Genomic DNA, 19,387 nt, shown 5'->3' with positions numbered 1-19,387 from the left:
TCCCTCACTCCCATTTCAAATGGAATAGTGGGGTTGGAAGCCAGATTGCAGTGGATTGAAAAGTGAGAGGTGCAGAAGTGGAGACACTGACTTTTTCAAGAATTTCAGTTCTAAAGGAAAAGAGAAGCAGAGAGCAATAGCTAGAGGAGAGGTTGGGATTGAGGAAGGATTTTTTTTTAAACATTTGACAGACTTGAACATGCTGCAATGCTATTAGACATAGCCATCCATTGGCAGGCCATTAGAAAGATCAGTCAGGCTTCCTGTATGAAATGTCTACCTCATCCTTTCTAATAGTCAACAATATTCTATATTGGACTAACAATTTGCCCCTTAGTTTTGACAGCTATATTATAACTAGGGTCTTCAACAGACACAACACTTAAAAATAAAAGAGGCAACACTGCCCAGGATCTTGTTATAATAAACAGTCTTTATTCTAAGGTCCTCTTTTAGAAGCCGTATTTTTAAAGCTTTCCTGTCATTATCGCCACAAGCAACAATTTTATTATTCAAAGACACATTTTACGGCCTGGTATAAGCGATTAAAAGACAGCACTCAAAGACTTGGTCACTAGACACCATAGAGGTTCATAGACCATATGATAGTTTTGACGGGACAAGGGAAAATGGACAACTATCTCCCCTGGCATACAGAAATCTGGAGTTTTCCTGGCTGGTTTCCAGAGACTTAATGATTAAAGCCAGTATGTTAGAAATTTTGAAGTGGAATTGAGAAAAGGTCTGTGCCCTCTTAGAGTTTATTATAGCAACTACAAAATAGCAGTTTGCAAAAGGTGAGAATAAAGTGTGGAAGACTGAGATAAAGAATGAAACTTAGCAGGAGATAGGAAATATGACATAAAAAAGAATTGTTGAAAGCTCTGAAAGAAAAGACAAGGATGAATGATAAGCAGAAGAACAGGAAAAGAACCAAGTGAATCTCAAAGGCTGACCTCATCATAGAGTATTTATGTAAGAGATATTGAGCTGCAAGATAAGTTTACTAAATACTTTCAGTAAGTTCACACTGTGACACCAAAATTTATGCAGGAGATGTCACTGTTATTTACAAGCTCATTTAAAAAGGGGGGAGCACTCTTTTGGAAAAAAAATAGAAGCACACTCTTAAAAGGACCTGCAAGATCATCAGTTTCTTGACAAAAAGTACAGCTGTCAGCCTTCAGCTCTTAGCACCTACAGGATGCCCCTCAGATTTCAAGCCAAGGCCATACTCTTCCAGGGCACTCCCCAGCCAATTCCGAGCATGGCAGGAGTACCAAGGCCTGGCCGTGTGTGCCTAGTGCAGGGCTCCTCTGTGCCCTTTGCTCTAGTGCCCCATCATGTTGGCGAAGACTTTGCCAGATCTACATACAATCCGAAGTTCTTTCTGCCCAATCCCACTTCCTCCCCACTTCCTATCCCATCATAGGAATCAGGTAGGCACTCCTTTACATAGGATTTTCTTGCCTAATCAGACTTCCTCCTTTTTTTATCTTTCACAGGCATTATGCTTCCTCTCCCCACAAAACTTCACGAACTCCTAACTTTATCTTTACAACCATCTGATGGATACAACTAATGCAAAGAACATAATTACAATTCATGTATCTGACAAAAGACCTACACCCAGGATATATAAAGAAAATTTAAAATACAGTAATAAGACAACCAATTTTTTTTAATGGCCAAAGACTTCATTTTTACAATATGCAAATGACAAATAGGCACATGAAAAGATTTTCAACATCATAAATCATCTGGAAAATGAACATTAAAACCACAATAAGATATCACTACACACATATCAGAAGAGTCAATATTAACAAGACTGAAGTGGTCTTTTTAATAATGGAATATTACTCAGGCATAAAAAAGAATGAAATAATGTGATCTGCAGCAACATGGATGGACCTAGAGATTATTATACTCAATGAAGTAAGTCAGACAAGGAAAGACAAGCATCATATGACATCACTTATAAGTGAAATTTAAAAAATGATACAAAAACATTTATATACAAAACAGAATAGATTCACAGATATAGAAAACAAGTCTATGGTTACCAAAAGGGAAAGCAGGGGAAGGGAAAAGTTGGGAGTTTGAGATTAAAACATATACATATACATTCTATTATATATAAAATGGGCTTCCTAGGTGGTTTAATGGTAAAGAACCCACCTGCCAATCAGGAGACGTGGCTTCAGTCCCTGGGTCAGGAGAGTCCCCTGGAGAAGGAAAGGGCAACTCACTCCAATGTTCTTGCCTGGGAAATCCCATGGACAGAGGAACCTAGTAGGCTACAGCCAATGGGGTCGCAAAGACTCAGACATGACTCAGAATCTAAACAACCACAGAAAATATATAATATAGGTGAACAACAAGTACCTACTGTATAGCACTAGGAACTCTACTCAGTATTTCATAATAAACTATAATGGAAAAGAATCTAAAAATGAATAGGTTATATACATATGTATAACTGAATTATTTGCTGTACACCTAACAGTAATACAACATTGTAAATCAACAATTCTTCAATTAAAAATAATTTTAAGGTTTTTAAAGTTAATTTTTAAAAGTTTTTTTTTTTAAGTCTGACAATTCCATGTGAGGAACAGGATGTGGAGCAACCGACACTAGTATACAGTGCTGGTGGGAACATAAAGTGGTACAATCACTTTGGAAAACAGTTTGGCATCTTATAAAGTTAAACTTATACTTACCATATGACTCAACAATTCCATTTCTGGATATTTACCCCACAGAAAACATGTATACATAAAAAGACCTCTACAAGAATGTCCATAGCAGTTTTATTCACAATAGCCAAAGTCTGCAAACAATCCAAATGTCCAATAAATGGACAAACCATGCTATATCCATACAATGAAGAGAGTGCTTGGCAATAACAAAGAACAACCTACTGGTACATGCAGGGCTCCCCAAGTGGCGCCAGTGAAAAAGAACCTGCCTGCCGATGCAGAAGACATAAGAGACATGGGTTTGATCCCTGGGTAGGGAGGATTCCCTGGAGAAGGGAATGGCAACCCACTTCAGTATCCTTGCCTGGAGAATCCCATTGACAGAGGAGCCTGGTGGGCTACAGTCTATGGGGTCACAAAGAGTCAGACATGACTGAAGCAACGTAGTGTGCACACTGGTACATACAACCAAATAAAGGAATCTCAGAAACATTATATTGAGTCCAAAAATCAATTTACATAAAATGTCATATGTGATTCCATTTTTGTGAAGTTTTAAAACTGGCAAAACTATTCTTGAGTAATATAAATTAGATTGGAGTTGCCTTTGTGAGGCATTAGCGATTGACTGCAAAGAAGTATGAGGGAATTTTCTAGGATGATGGAAATTTCTATGTCATACTTTTATTTTTATTTTTGGCTGTGCTGGTTCTCTGTTGCTTAGCAGGCTTTTCTCTAGTTTCAGAGAGCAGGGGCTACTCTGTAGTTGCCGTACTTGGTCTTCTCATTGCAGCGGCTTCTCTTGTTTCTGAGCATGAGCTCTAGGGTACACGGGCTTCAGTAGTTCTGGCTCCAGGGCTCTAGGGCACAGGCTCTGGCACACAGACTTAGCTGCTCCACGAAGTGTGGGGTCTTCTCAGATCAAGGATTGAACCGGCACTGGCAATCTGATTCTTTACCATTGAGCCACCGAGGAAGCCTGGAAATTTCTATATCTTGATTGGGTGATGGTTACACAGACATATATGTATTTGTCAAAACTCATCAAACTGTACCCTCAAAATGTATGCATAGTTCAGCTCAGTTCGGTTCATTTCAGTTGCTCAGTCATGTTTGAGTCTCTGCAACTCCATGAACTACAGCACGCCAGGCCTCCCTGCCCATCACCAACTTCTGGAGTTTACTCAAACTCAAGTCCATTGAGTTGGTGATGCCATCCAACCATCTCATTATCTGTCGTCCCCTTCCCCTCCTGCCCTAAATCTTTCCTAGCATCGGGGTCTTTTCCAGTGAGTCAGTTCTTCACATCAGGTGGCCAAAGTATTAGAGTCTCAGCTTCAACATCAGTCCTTCCAATGAATATTCACAACTGATTTCTTTTAGGATAGACTGGTTGGAACTCTCTGTAGCCCAAGGGACTTTCAAGAGTCTTCTCCAACACCAGTTCAAAAACATCATTTCTTCAGTGCTCAGCTTTCCTTATAGTCCAACTCTCACATCCATACATGACTACTGGAAAAACCATAGCCTTGACTAGATAGACCTTTGTTGGCAAAGTAATGTCTCTGCTCTTCAATATGCTGTCTAGGTTGCTCATGACTTTCCTTCCAAGGAGTAACCGTCTTTTAATTTCATGGCTGCAATCACATCTGCAGTGATTTTGGAGTGATTTTTGGAGCCCCCAAAAATAGTCTGTCACTGTTTCCATTGTAACCCTATTTATTGGCCATGAAGTGATGGAATTGGATGCCATTATCTTAGTTTTCTGAATGTTGAGTTTTAAGCCAACTTTTTCACTCTCCAATTTCACTTCCATCAAGAGGCTCTTTGGTTCTTCTTCACTTTCTGCCATAAGGGTGTTTTCATCTGCATATATGAGGTTATTGATGCTTCTCCTGGCAATCTTGATACCAGCTTGTGCTTCATCCAGCCCAGCGTTTCTCATGATGTACTCTGCATATGTTAAATAAGCAGGGTGACAATATACAGCTTTGACATACTGCTTTTCCTATTTGGAACCAGTCTGTCCTTCCATGTCTAGTTCTAACTGTTGTTTCCTGTCCTGCATACAGATTTCGCAAGAGGAAGGTCAGGTGGTCTGGTATTCCCATTTCTTGAAGAATTTTCCACAGTGTATTGTGATCCACACAGTCAAAGGTTTGGTATAGTCAATAAAGCAGAAATAGATGTTTTTCTGGAACTCTCTTGCTTTTTCCATGATCCAGCAGATGTTGGCAATTTGATCTCTGGTTCCTCTGCCTTTTCTAAAACCAGCTTGAACATCTGGAAGTTCATGGATCACATATTGTTGAAGCCTGGCTTGGAGAATTTTGAGCATTACTTGACTAGCATGTGAGATAAGTGTAATTCTGCGGTAGTTTGAGCATTCTTTGGCATTGCCTTTCTTTGGGACTGGAATGAAAACTGACCTTTTCCAGTCCTGTGGCCACTGCTGAGTTTTCCAAATTTGCTGGCATATTGAGTGCAGCACTTTCACAGCATCATCTTTCAGGATTTGAAATAGCTCCACTGGAATTCCATTCCTCCACTAACTTTGTTCGTAGTGATGCTTCCTAAGGCCCACTTGACTTCACATTCCAGGATGTCTGGCTCTAGGTGAGTGTGAGTGATCACACCATTGTGATTATCTGGGTCGTGAAGATCTTTTTTGTGCAGTTCTTCTGTGTATTCTTGCAACCTCTTCTTAATATCTTCTGCTTCTGTTAGGTCCACACCATTTCTGTCCTTTATCGAGCCCATCTTTGCATGAAATGTTCCCTTAGTATCTCTAATTTTCTTGAAGAGATCTCTAGTCTTTCCCATTCTATTGTTTTCCTCTATTTCTTTGCACTGATCACTGAGGAAGGTTTTCTTATCTCTCCTTGCTATTCTTTGGAACTCTGCATTCAAATGGGTATATCTTTCCTTTTCTCCTTTGCTTCTCTTCTTTTCACAGCTTTTTGTAAGGCCTTCTCATACAGCCATTTTGCTTTTTTGCATTTCTTTTTCTTGGGGATGGTCTTGATCCCTGTCACCTATACAATGTCATGAACCTCTGTCCATAGTTCTTCAGGTACTCTGTCTATCAGATCTAGTCCCTTAAATCTGTTTCTCACTTCCACTGTATAATTGTAAGGGATTTAGGTCATATCTGAATGGTCGGGAGAAATATCAATAATCTCAGATATGCAGATGACACCACCCTTATGGCAGAAAGTGAAGAAGAACTAAAAAGCCTCTTGATGAAAGTGAAAGAGGAGAGTGAAAATGTTGGCTTAAAGCTCAACATTCAGAAAGCTAAGATCATGGCATCCAGTTCCATTACTTCATGGCAAATAGATGGGGAAACAGTGGCTGACTTTATTTTTCTGGGCTCCAAAATCACTGCAGATGGTGACTGCAGCCATGAAATTAAAAGACGCTTACTCCTTGGAAGGAAAATTATGACCAACCTAGACAGCATATTAAAAAGCAGAGACATTACTTTGTTAACAAAGGTCCATCTAGTCAAGGCTATGTTTTTCCAGTGGTCATGCATGGATGTGAGAGTTGGACTATAAAGAAAGCTGAGCGCTGTAGAATTGATGCTTTTGAACTGTGGTGTTGGAGAAGACTCTTGAGAGTCCCTTGGATGGCAAAGAGATCCAACCAGTCCATCCTAAAGGAAATCAGTCGTAAATATTCCCTGGAAGGACTGATGTTGAAGCTGAAACTCCAATACTTTGGCCACCTGATGCGAAGAGCTCCCTCATTTGAAAAGACCCTGATGCTAGGAAAGATTGATGGCAGGAGGAGAAGGGAACGACAGATGATGATTTGATGGCATAACAGACTCAATGGACGTGGGTTTGGGTAGACTCCAGAAGTTGGTGATGGACAGGGAGGCCTGGCGTGCTGCAGTTCATGGGGTCGCAGAGAGTCAGACACGACTGAGTTGACTGAACTGAACTGAATGGTCTAGTGGTTTTCCCTACTTTCTTCAAGTTAAGTCTGAATTTGGCAATAAGGGGTTCATGATCTGAGCCAAAGTCAGCTCCTGATCTTGTTTTTACTGACTATATAAAGCTTCTCCACCTTTGGCTGCAAAGAATATAATCAATCTGATTTCAGTGTTGACCATCTGGTGATGTCCATGTGTAGAGTCTTCTCTTGTGTTGTTGGAAGAGGGTGTTTGCTATGACAAGTGTGTTCTCTTGGCATTAGCCTTTGCCCTGCTTCATTCTGTACTCCAAGGCCAAATTTGCCTGTTACTCCAGGTGTTTCTTGACTTCCTACTTTTGCATTCCAGTCCCCTATAATGAAAAGGACATCCTTTTTGGGTGTTAGTTCTAGAAGCTCTTGTAGGGCTTCATAGAACCATTCAACTTCAGCTTCTTCAGCATTACTGATCGGGGCATAGACTTGGATTACCATGACATTGAATGGTTTGCCTTGGAAATGAACAGAGATCATTCTGTTATTTTTGAGATTGCATACAAGTACTGTATTTTGGACTCTTTTGTTTACTATGATGGCTACTTCATTTCTTCTAAGGGATTCTTGCCCACAGTAATAGATATAATGGTCATCAGAGTTAAATTCACCTGTTCCAGTCCATTTTAATTCACTGATTCCTATAATGTCGATGTTCACTCTTGCCGTCTCCTGTTCAACCACTTCCAATTTGCCTTGATTCATGGACCCAACATTCCAGGTTCCTATGCAATATTGCTCTTTACAGCATTGGACCTTGCTTCCATCACCAGTCACATCCACAACTGGGTGTTGCTTTTGCTTTGGCTCCATCGCTTCATTCTTTCTGGAGTTATTTCTCCACTGATCTCCAGTAGCATATTGGGCACCTACCGACCTGGGGAGTTCACCTTTCAGTGTCCTATCTTTTTGCCTTTTCATACTGTTCATGGGGTTCTCAAGGCAAGAACACCAAAGTGGTTTGCCATTCCCTTCTCCAGTGGACCATATTTTGTCAGAACTCTCCTCCATGACCCTATGCATAGTACTGCATGTAAATTATACTTTAATAAAATTGACTTTTTAAAATGTATTCCCAGTGTTTATAAATATTATACTAATAAACACCAAATACTGAATATATAAACACTATATCTAATAGTATTCATTGGTATTGCAAGTGGAATATCTAATCTATGCTTTTAGATGTTATTGCTAAAAAGTAAAAAGGCTATTATTGATCAATTTATTTTTCCTGTATCCAGAGAACTTCTCGAATTCCTTTATTCATTTTTTTTTAACTGAAGTCTTAGTCTTGGGCTTCCTTAATAGCTCAGTTGGTAAAGAATCTGCCTGCAATGCACAAGATCCTGGTTTGATTCCTGAGTCAAGGAAGATCTGCTGGAGAAGGGATAGGCTCCCTACTCCAGTGTTCTTGGGCTTCCGTTGTGGTTCAGATGGAGAAGAATCCAGGAGACCTGGGTTCCTGCAATGTGGGAGACCTTGGTTTGATCCTTGGGTTGGGAAGATCCCCTGGAGAAGAGAACAAGTGCCCACTCCAGTATTCTGGCCTGGAGAATCCCATGGACTGTATAGTCCGCGGGGTCACAAAGAGTCAGACATGACTGAGCAACTTTCACTCACTTAGGCATAAAATCACATAAACAGCAAACAATAAAAATAACTTCATTTCTTATTATCCAACATTTATACAGATTACTTTGTTTACTTCTCTTTTGCAATTCACTAATCTCCAAATGAATGCTGAATGATCATGGTGATCACCAGATGTTCTCTCTTTTCCCTACTTTAAGGGAAATAGCTTAACATCTGAATGTTCAGGATAGCACTTGCTGTTGGACTTTCTTATAAAATCCTTATCAGTTTGTATTTTCTATATTATTTTAAGAGTGATTCTTTTTTTTTTAATTTTAAGTGCGTGTGTGTGTGTTTGTGCTCAGTCATGTCCAACTCTTTTCGGCCCCATGGACTGTAGCCCACCAGGCTCCTCTGTCCGTGGAATTTTCCAGACAAGAATACTGGGGTAGGTTGCCATTTCCTACTCCAGGGGATCTTCCCAACCCAGGGACTGAACCAGTGTCTCTTGAGTCTCCTGCATTGGCAGGACAATTTTTTACCACTGAGCCACCTGGGAAGCCCAACTGACTTTTCTGCTTTTATTAGTACAATACATGGTTTCTCTTCTAAACTGTTGGTGCAGTGAAATATAGGTTTCCTAATATTGCAACATTTTGCTTTCATGAAATAAAACCTCTTGAATTATTATTTTGATAAGATACTGGATTCTCTTTTCAATACATATTCATAAGCTAACTTGAACTTTGGGAGTTCTTTCATATTAACTTTAGCAGATGAGAGTAAAGCTGGTTTCATGAAATAATTTAGGGAGTTTCTTTTTCTGTGCCCTACAAGAGTAAAAAAATGATATTTATTTATCCATCATTCTTTAAAGATTAAAAAGGATTTAAAGCATTTAACTGTAAAATTTTCATCTCTATGCTATTTTTATAGTGGATAGTTAATCTCCAATTTTTCTATGGTAATTAGTTTCTTCACGTTTTCTACTTGCTTGATAAATTTTATTAGGAAGTCATTCATATCACCTCTTTTCAAATGTGTCACAAGTTTTAGTCAGTAATTTATAATATTTGATTTTTTTTCTATATCATTACCTTCCTTCTCATTTTTATCTTGTATATATATATTTTTTAATTCAGGGTCAGAAAAGGATTGTCTATTTTATTGGTGTTTTCAAACAACCAGCTTTTGGAATTACTTATGCAAGTTTGGGTGTTCATATTTTATTAATTTCAATTGTTCTCTTTACTGCTTCCCTTACTATCAGTTTGTTTCTAACTAAGATACATAGTAATTCTGTCTTGTTTCTCTTTCTTCTTTAATAATAAAAACATTAAAGCCTCCAGAATTGCCTAATAAGACAGCTTTCATTTGTTCTCAAGTTTTTTTGGTACGAATTATTCTGATTTTTATTGCTTATTATGTTGTTTTAATTTTTATTTACTTTTTGATTCAAATGTTATTTAGGAAGATGCTTATGTCCAATATTATATTTAAATTTTAATTAAAATTATTGGAGTAACTTATTTTTTATCAATTATATTGGATTATGATTAGTTTATTAAGGTTTTTTGTTACAAAGTGTCACAATGTTTTTATATATTCCATGGACCTACCAAGTATTGCATATATTTTTCATATATTAAATATATACAAAAAATTTTCTCTGAACATTTAAAATGGTAACATATACTACCTAACTGCCCTCACTCACACACATACCCATAGCTCTCTTTACTTTGCTTGTTTCTAAATATTTTTTCATAGCATGTATCATAATATAGTGTTTATTGCTTATCCTCTGGCAATTCCTCATGAATGTCAGAGCTGGGACTTCCGTGTGTTGTTCACTGATGTATCTCAAAAGCATATAACAGTGCCTGGCACAAGGCAAATATTCAAGAGAATTTGTTAGCTAAGTAAATCATCATTACCACATGGGCTTCCCTGGTGGCTCAAACTGTAAAGAATCCGCCTGCAACGCAGGAGACCCTGGGTAGGGGACATCCCTTGGAAGAGGGAATGGCTACCCATTCCAGAATTCTTCCCTGGAGAATTCAATGCACAGAGGAGCCTGTAGAGCTACAGTCTGTGGGCTTGCAGAGTCACACAGGACTGAGCTATGAACACACACTACCACATGAGTACGCAAAGGGCCAAACAGGAATACTGATGATATCTATTCATTCATTAACTTTTGTTTCAACACCTACTACAATTCGGAACAGTGCTGGTGCTGAATTCTTATATAAAGACAAGTCTCCATCCTCACCAGTGGTCTTCTCTGGCATTTCAGAAGGAACAGGAGTCAGACAAGGATGCTGTGAATCAATGAGAAATATATTTCGTTTCATAAACGCTCTCTATATTTACTGATCTCAATAGGGCTGCAATATCCTAATTTCTTTAATGTCCTTTGTTCCACGCTCCTAACAGTTGAAACAGTCAGGCAGTCCAAACCTTTAAATGCACTGAAAGAAAGCTCAGTCGTGTCCGACTCTTTGCAACCCCATGGACTGTAGCCTACCAGGCTCCTCTGTCCATGGGATTTTTCCAGGCAAGAGTACTGGAGTGGGTTGCTATTTCCTTCTCCAGGGATCCTCCTGACCCAGGGACTGAACCCGGGTCTCCCGCATTGTAAGGCGGATGATTTACCATCTGAGCCACTAGGGAATGACGGAGTGCCTCAAAAGAACTACCTCGAAGGGTTTTTCCAATGCACGCGTCTTCAAAACCCAGACCCCAGCAGACACCACGGTAGAAGAGCACAGTGTTCTACTGAATGCTGGCGCTGCCTTCCGCAATCAAGGTCAGAGGGGTTCCACGTGGGAGGAACCCGCCCGGCCCACAAGTGCACGGCGACATTTCCAGCTTAGTTATGGGTACTTCCAAATATCAGGGAGCAAAAGCCTCGAGGGGGAAACCAGGACCTTCCTGGGACCGGTGACCACCCTGTGAAACCGTCACAACGTTCAGACACCGCGCACACCTACGCGCACGCGCAGCGGTGCCGCGAGCCCCGCAGTCTGTTTTCGCCCCGCCCCTCGGACCGGAAGGAGTTGCCGGCCCTTCCGGCGTCCGGCGGCCCTATGGTTGCCTCAGTGATGTCGTGGGTTCAAGCTGCTTCTTTGGTCCAAGGTCCTGAAGAGGAGGGGGACGTGTTTGACGAGGAAGCTGATGAGTCGCTCCTGGTGCAGCGGGAATGGCAGAGCCATATGCAGAGACGAGTCAAAGTAAAGCTGCGTGGAGAGGGCGGGGGTCCGTTGCTGTACCGGGTTGTTAGCGCTGGAGCTGGGAGTTGTGAGAAGGTGGGGTCCCAGGATGAAGGCCGGAGTGGTCGCGACCTGGCCTGGCGCTGCCTTCCCTCTCCCTTACCATTCAGTCTGGCCCATGTCCTGCTAGAGTTTCCCAATGGGTTACTTGAAACCGTGCGACACCACAGGATGCTTTCCTCGAGCGCCCGTGGAGTGTGTTGGATGGACACCGGGGACCGAAAAATATAACATTTGTCAAAGACTTTGAAGAGATTTCAGTTTGATGGGGATCAGAGGAAAAGGGGTGGAGGAGAAACATTTACACTGTTCTAACTATGCCTGTCAAGGGACATGTAGGCAGTTGACATGGATTGCTTGAATGAATGGGGAGCCTAAAGTTAGGAGTAGTGTTAATCAGGACAGATGGAAAAAGTGAACTTAAGAATGCTGTCAGAGGGCAGTAAGAGAAAGCTAATAAGGAATGGAGTCACAGAGTCAGACAAGGCTGAGCGGCTGAAGAAAATAAGGAATGGTGGTGGCTATGTAAGGGAGTATTAATGTGTTTTTTTTAATTTGTTGGGTGTGAATTATCCATCTCTAATTTGTCTTACTATTCATTGAGTCTCAGCTTAATACCACACACCCAGTTTCCAGGTGGAGCTTTCAGAGCTTAGTTCAGGGTGAGGACCAAATGATGAGATCTGTGCCTGCTAGTGTCCTTGCCAACCATTAAATTGCCATTAAATCTGCCCTTATTTAATGTCTCAGTAAAATAATATTTGCTTAGCAGAACAACAATGTTGTCAACTTCAGAAATGCCTTACGTGAAGCTGGGGCTAAACCAGTAAATATTGAGCACCTTTTGAGTGTTGTGGCAGGACAAAATCCTTGGGCACAGAGGATTTTCAGTTTACTTAAATTAAGGAAAATTTCTAAATCAAGCAGAATTTCTAAAACCAGCCCTCTCATCTTCCTTTTACTATACCAATTTCCTCTTTCCCTACTCCAGTTCCAAGACCTTGGTAACCCTGCCCTGCCTTACCCACTCACACCAATCCAGTTTCTAAAGGACCAGACCCCTGATTCTCCATGTTTCCTTTCTGTGGAGCTATTGCTAACAGGGATTTTTTTTTTTTTTGTATATATGTAGAATCAATATTTTTAAATGTGTCCAATAAATCTAGACTACAAAAATGGGATAAACCAACAATAAACTTTTATGAGAAGCCTAGTCTACTTTGGTTGTGTGATTATGCCATATGTTATAGAACCATGATGTTAAATAACACAATAGAGGCCTGTTTCATCAGTTTCTAAATTGGTTCTGTGACTTTCTAGAAAAATCTACACTGGTTTACTTGGTGTTAAGTTACAACTGTAATTCTTCATTACTTATTTTTAGGAAGGCTACAGAGATGGAATAGATGCTGGCAAAGCAGTTACTCTTCAACAAGGCTTCAATCAAGGTTATAAGGAAGGTGCAGAAGTCATCATAAACTATGGACAACTTAGAGGAACATTGAGGTAATTTTTAAAACTTAAATGCTGAATTATTTTAACCTTTGTACTAGTGGAGGGTTTTGATGAAAGTAATATGTAAAAAAGTGTAAGCTGAACTGTTTCCCCTAGTGTTAAATCCATGAAAGGGTACTGCAGAGCATAAACTAAAATTGCCTTCAAAAAGTCAGCAGTTATCCACTTTAGTATGTGAGCCAGATGTTGTCTTTTATTGCAAAGAAATGATACAAAGGTGTCTTCTTTTTTGCTACCTGAACTACCACCAATCTGTCTCTCAAAGTAATTGAAATAATCTTCAGGTTTTGGGTAACGTTTTTATTCTTGCACATGTGGCAGAACACAATAAAACAGATGTCTAGACTAGCGATACCTGATGAAGAGTATAGCCAGTAACAGAAAAAGTATTCCATTTACTTTATTTCTGAACTTTGAACACCTGTCAGAATTTCATAGGAATAATGGCATGTATTAGAACCAAGTGGTCCAAAGGCACATGGAGCTATGGAGCACGGCATGCTTATCCTCTTTGATGCTTTGTACCTTTTAACCTTTCCTCTATAGAGAAAAACATAAATGCTTCAAAGAATCACTGATTTTTACAAGGTATGAAATGAAAGTTAACAGGACAGAGACTTCCCTGGCAGTCTAGTAGTTAAGATTCTGTCTGCACTTCCAATGCAGGGGATGCAAGTTTGATCTCTTATCAGGAGATGAAGATCCCACATGCCATAAGATGGCACAGCCAAGAAAAAAATTAAAATTAAAAATAAAATTAGAAAAAAGTTATCAATACAAAAGTTCATTACATTTGAGGTTTTATAAAATTCAGCTGTCAGGAATCAGCATTTATAGTATACTGTAGTAAGAAAATGGTCATGTGTTCATTTTCACATCAAGTTAAATTAATTTTTTATAAGCTTAGAAAACTTATTGCAGGGTATCTGGTGGCAATGCAGTGGATTTGGACTTCATGTTTTTATTTTCATGGCCTGCGTTCAGTCCCTGGTCTAACATTGTTACTTTTCACAATAACCATTATTTCGTGAGATGAATAATATGAATGTAGGAAAGTAAAAGTACTATCTGTACTAAAAAACAGTAAAGAAAAATAATTATTAAGACTGGAAGAATTCTAACCTCCTTCAATAAAATTGTTAGTAAAGTATCTAACAAAGTTGGAAAAGTGAGTTGTCTCAAAACTTTTTTCCCCCTCACCTTCAGTTTTGATGTCAAGCAGCTATACGGTTATAACAGTGATTTTTAACCTTGGTTACACCTTGTTATCAGCTGGGAAGCTTTTAAAAAAATAACACCCCCAGAGATTCTGATTTAATTGGTCTCAGGTGTGACCTGAACCTTGATAAGGTTTAAAAGTTTTGCAGGTAATTCTGATGTGCATCCAAGATTGAGAAACACTAGTTTAGAAGCTGGTTGCTGCCTTTAAAAGAAAAACTATTTTTTCAGGTTTTTTCTTTCTCTTGAGTTGTATCCATCTTCAACAGAAGCTACACAATCATAAGGGGAAAATAAAATCAGGGAAAATAGATGAGGACCTGTGAAGGAGGGGTTATGAATTATAAACGGTTTATATGATTAACTCCAGTTGTTTAATTTCTGTTGAAAGATAATGTCCTTATATTTATAATCTTATTTTACCATCATTACTTTCCAGATTTTGACTCACATTGCTATTATGAATAATTTTTGCATGATTTTATCTAGAAGAGAAACATGAAAGCCTTAGCTTCAAAAATTCTAAAAGCCTTTGATTGTTTAATTTTTTCCTCTTTAACTCTTATTTATATTTTCGTTCAGTGCTTTGCTCTCCTGGTGTCACCTTCATGATGATAGTTCGGCTTTGGTCAGTAAAATAAATAATCTTCTGGATGCAGTTGGCCAGTGTGAAGAGTATGTGCTCAGACATCTGAGATCAGTCACTTCACAGCCACATGTTGTAGACTTATTGGACTCCCTTCAGGATATGGACCTTTATCATGTAGCTCCAGCTGAGGAAAAGATTGATGAAGCTAAAGATGAAAGATTCTGTGAAAATAATGCTGAGTTTAACAAAAACTGTAGTAAGAATCTTAGTCAGGTAGATTGTTCATCTTTAGAATGTTGTAGAGCCCAGGAGCATGAACGCCCTGAAAACCCAAGCCTCACTTGGATTTTAGAACAGACAGCCAGTTTGGTAAAACAGCTGGGAGTATCAGTAGACATATTACAACACCTCAAACAACTATAAAAATTACCTTCACTTTAATAATGGAAGCGATGTTCAGAACATTTTTAGAACATTTTGTTTCTGAACAAGCTAACCAAAATTTGCACTGGTTTCTACACTTCACTTGTAAGGGTATCCCTTCATGTAATGTTGAAACATCTTCAAAATTAATACTATTAAAGGTAATCTAATCCTTCTTTCTTTGTCACTGGCAATTTTTATGTGGTTTAAGATATGCTCAAAAATTCCAGTTGTCTTCATTTTCAAATTTCTGGGGACTCATTACTATAAGAAATTAACAAGAATCAGACTACAGTTGACCCTTGAACAACATGGGTTTTAAAAGTACCCACCCACCATGCAGTAAAAAAAGCTGCGTACTACTTATAGCTGGCCCTCCATATCTGCAGTTATGAGTCTCAGATTCAACCAGCCTCAGATCATATAGTACTGTAATATTTACTATTGAAAAAGGTCCAAGTGTAAGTGGACCCTCAGGGTTCAAACCCATGTGTTCAAGCATCAACTGTTATTTTGTAAGGACTCAGCCCTACTTTCTGCTCCTGTCACATTGTCTTATGATTAGGACCTCGTCAACTAATCAGACCAAAGTTACAAAAAATAACCTAAAGGCTAAAGTTGTAAATAGACACATACATATATATATATGTATATGTAGATGTATTATATTTGAAATTAAGAGGCTAATAAGTGTAAAGCTGAAGACATGTTTATACTGATAATTAAAAACAATTCTAAAGTTTGCTTTAGTTTTTTTATTTAAGTATTACTGATTTTTTGTTGAAGTGTAATTTTTTTATAATGTTCCAGGTGCACAGCAAAGTGATTCAGTTATATATTTTTTTCCATTATAGGGTATTACAAAATATTGAATATAGTTTTGTGTGCTGTACAGTAGATTCTTTGTATCTATTTTATATATAGTAGTGTGTACACATTAATTGAAACTCCCAATTTATCCCCACCTCCTTTCTCTTTTTAGTAACTGTAAGTTTGTTTTCTATGTCTGTGAGTCTGTATCTAATTGTATAATTTTTTTAGATTCCACGTATAAGTGATATCATATATTTGTTAAAGTTTGTTTCAGTTTTGTGATGATTAGAAGTAAGGACACAATTCCAAGGAAATACAGAAAATACATTTCATGCTCAAGTACTTACCTAGCTTTTCCAAGTTTTAACCAGTTAGTAGTATTGCTTGACAGTGTGCCAGATCATTCCTAAACTGCAGTTTACCTTCATATTTATTTAGTAATAAAACATTGACGCCACTGACTTCTTTATTACCTTGTAGCAATATTCGTAGTCTAGCATAGACAAAATTAGATTCAGATTTTTGCTCTAGGACCTAAGCGTATAAGATCAGGAAAAAGTTTTCCATCACTTTTTTGCCTGAAACACAAATTTATGTAACAAATCCGACTTCAGAGACACCCAAATGATTGCCCCTCATTTATAGCCTTAACTTATATCTATCATCTACTCTAAAAGACAGTCTTTTCTGATAAAAGGTATTTCAGGAGATCAAGAAAATGTACTACTGCAATCTTGAACTTCCTTAAAGTTCACCAAACATTATGAAATTGAGGCAACAAATTTGAAATTAGAAAACCATGAAGTGTTTAGAACTTACTAAAACATACTGAAGATAAGTGACATTTGATAGCTGGTTTTTAAAAAGTATCTGATTTCATCTCTCTAGATGTAAATATTATTATTTCAGAGATTTAGTAATTTGCCTTGTTATACAGATACTGTTACCATATGTATGAATGCAGCAAAAATCTCAAATCCACCTGGAATATTATAAGCAGTCTCTAAAGTCTTAGATATGAAATATACCCATCTTTAATAATATATCTCAAGAAAGTCACCCTGAACAAAAATTTCATGAGTGCAGCAAATCTAGAGGTTTTATCTGAGCTCACCCTGACATTCCCTGAAGATAACAACCTTTGGCGCCATTGAAAATAGGGTGTTTTGTGTAGATGTTCACAGAAAAGGAAGCCAAGAGAATTACATGAGTTAAATGAGGCTGTTAGATTGAAAACATCTCTTTAAGTTTACATTGCCTTTGGAAAACACAGAAGTTCCTGAAATGCAGAGGAAAAGTAATGGAATGCTCATTTTATACCTGTGTTTCCTGAGCCTCTGTACTAAAACCAGCAAGAAACCTTGCCTTGTGTCTTTTACCCTGCCTTGTATATTATAGGCCTACCAATTCTTGCCATGAAAAGACCCTAGATAAACATAAATGTAAAGCAAGATTGTCCCAGAGCAGATAGAGCCAAGAGTTTCAAGACCCAGGATCCAGACATTAGGCTTGGGTGATGTGGTTTCCTTAAAAACAGAATTTTCACCTTAAATAAGTTATTTCTAGATACTGACATACCTGGAGTTTTTTATTTGTTGTTGGGTTTTTTTAAGCCCATAATACTATTCTTCTCTGACAGAGCTGTTGAAGCCACCAAAATTTTTGTGATGCACAGACAAGTGGACAGTGGGCAGCTGAATTCACCTACCTCATCCTTACCTCATTTATATCCTTAGCACTGCTCATTAACTGCTTTTGTGGTACACCAAAATAAAAGCCTTGAACCAAGTCCAAGCTGTGATTTTCACCTGTCTTCAAACTAATTAAAGCTTTGTGTTCCAGTCTAAGATAAAGAGAAATAAATATAGAGATTCTTTTTTCAAATTCTTTTCCATTATGGTTTACTACATGATATTGAGTATAGCTCCCTGTGCTATATAGTAGGACCTTGTTGTTTATCCATTCTGTATATAATAGTTTGCATCTGCTAATCCCAAACTTCTTATCCATCCCTCCCTGCCATCCCCTCCCTCTTGGCAACCACAGATCTGTTCTCTTATGTCTGTGAGTCTGTTTCTGTTTTGTAGATAAGTTCCTTTTGTCATATTTTAGAGTCCACATGTAAGTAATGTCATATGATGTTTCTCTTTCTCCTTCTGACTTCACTTAGTTTGATAACCTCTAGTTCCTTCTATGTTGCTGCAGGTGGCATTATTTCATTTTTTAAATGGCTGAGTAATATTCCATTGTATATTTGTCCCACATCTTCTTTATCCATTCATCTGTCCAGGGACATTTAGTTGTTGCCATGTTTTGTCTATTGTGAACAGTCCTGCTATGAACATAGGAGTGCATGTATCTTTTTTTAATTATCGTTCTGCCTACATATATGCCCAGGAGTAGGTCATTTACTGGATTGCTGGATCATATGGTAACTCCATTTTTAGGAACCTCCATACTGTTCTCCATAGTGGCTGCACTAATTTACATTCCCACCAACAGTGTAGGAGGACTCCCTTTTCTCCACATTCTCTCCCGCGTTTGTTATCTGTAGACTTTTTAATGATGGTCCTTCTGACCGCTATGAGTTTTCACTTGTATTTTGGAGAGAGATTCTTAATTTCCGACCAGTAGATGAAGCGAATATCATATGTCATGTTAATAAACTACCATTCAGATTTCTTGCTCTATAGAAATTCTCAAGTCTCTGTCATTAATATATCAGTACTTCACCACCATAATTACTTTTTCTTTTGCCCTCATTTACTGCCTTTTCTCAACAAACCTCCTGGAAGAAGAGTCTGCTGTCACTGTCTCAAATTATTTTTTCCCCATTCACTCCTCAGCTTCAAACTGCTTTTTGTCAAGGTCACTGGTGGCTGCTAAGTCATACAGCTGCCCTGACTGACTGGTTTGCAGTCTTCTCACTTGTCTCCTCCATCACTGGGCATCTACCTTTACATTCCCCCTACCTGCCTTCTGCAGCAGCACTTTTCCTCTTTGTCCTACTCATTACTACTTGCTTCTACTGGGTAAATTATAAACTTGAATTTCATTGCCAGACCCAAACAGCACTGTCAGTCTTTCTCATCCTGCATCCTGGTCCACTATGCACACAGACACTCTACACTTCTTTTTATACTGCAGTGCTTTGTGGACAATTTCCAACTTATAAATTTACTCACTCTGACTCTTCTGCCTAGAAGAGTAGAAGACCATCATTCCTTCCCAACATTCCTTCCACATCATTCTTTCCCAACAAATTCCTATGTATCTGTCAGTCCTAACTCAAATTTTACCTA

General features: G+C 38.6%; 1 protein-coding gene across 1 annotated transcript; it reads left to right on the top strand.

Moving 5' to 3' along the window:
* Window positions 1–11,343: 11,343 nt before the first annotated feature.
* YAE1 (YAE1 maturation factor of ABCE1) lies at window positions 11,344–15,877 on the top strand. Its single transcript, XM_052638995.1, has 3 exons — window positions 11,344–11,488; window positions 12,912–13,033; window positions 14,843–15,877. Exons 1-3 carry the CDS (start codon window positions 11,345–11,347, stop codon window positions 15,270–15,272), a joined length of 696 nt encoding a protein of 231 aa, XP_052494955.1. The 5' UTR covers window position 11,344; the 3' UTR covers window positions 15,273–15,877.
* Window positions 15,878–19,387: the final 3,510 nt, after the last annotated feature.

This window comes from Budorcas taxicolor, chromosome 4 (genome assembly GCF_023091745.1).
Source record: "Budorcas taxicolor isolate Tak-1 chromosome 4, Takin1.1, whole genome shotgun sequence".
NCBI classification, from domain to species: domain Eukaryota; kingdom Metazoa; phylum Chordata; class Mammalia; order Artiodactyla; family Bovidae; genus Budorcas; species Budorcas taxicolor.
The sequence above is the reverse complement of the archived record's forward strand: the minus strand, read 5'-3'. Positions and strand labels throughout refer to the sequence as shown.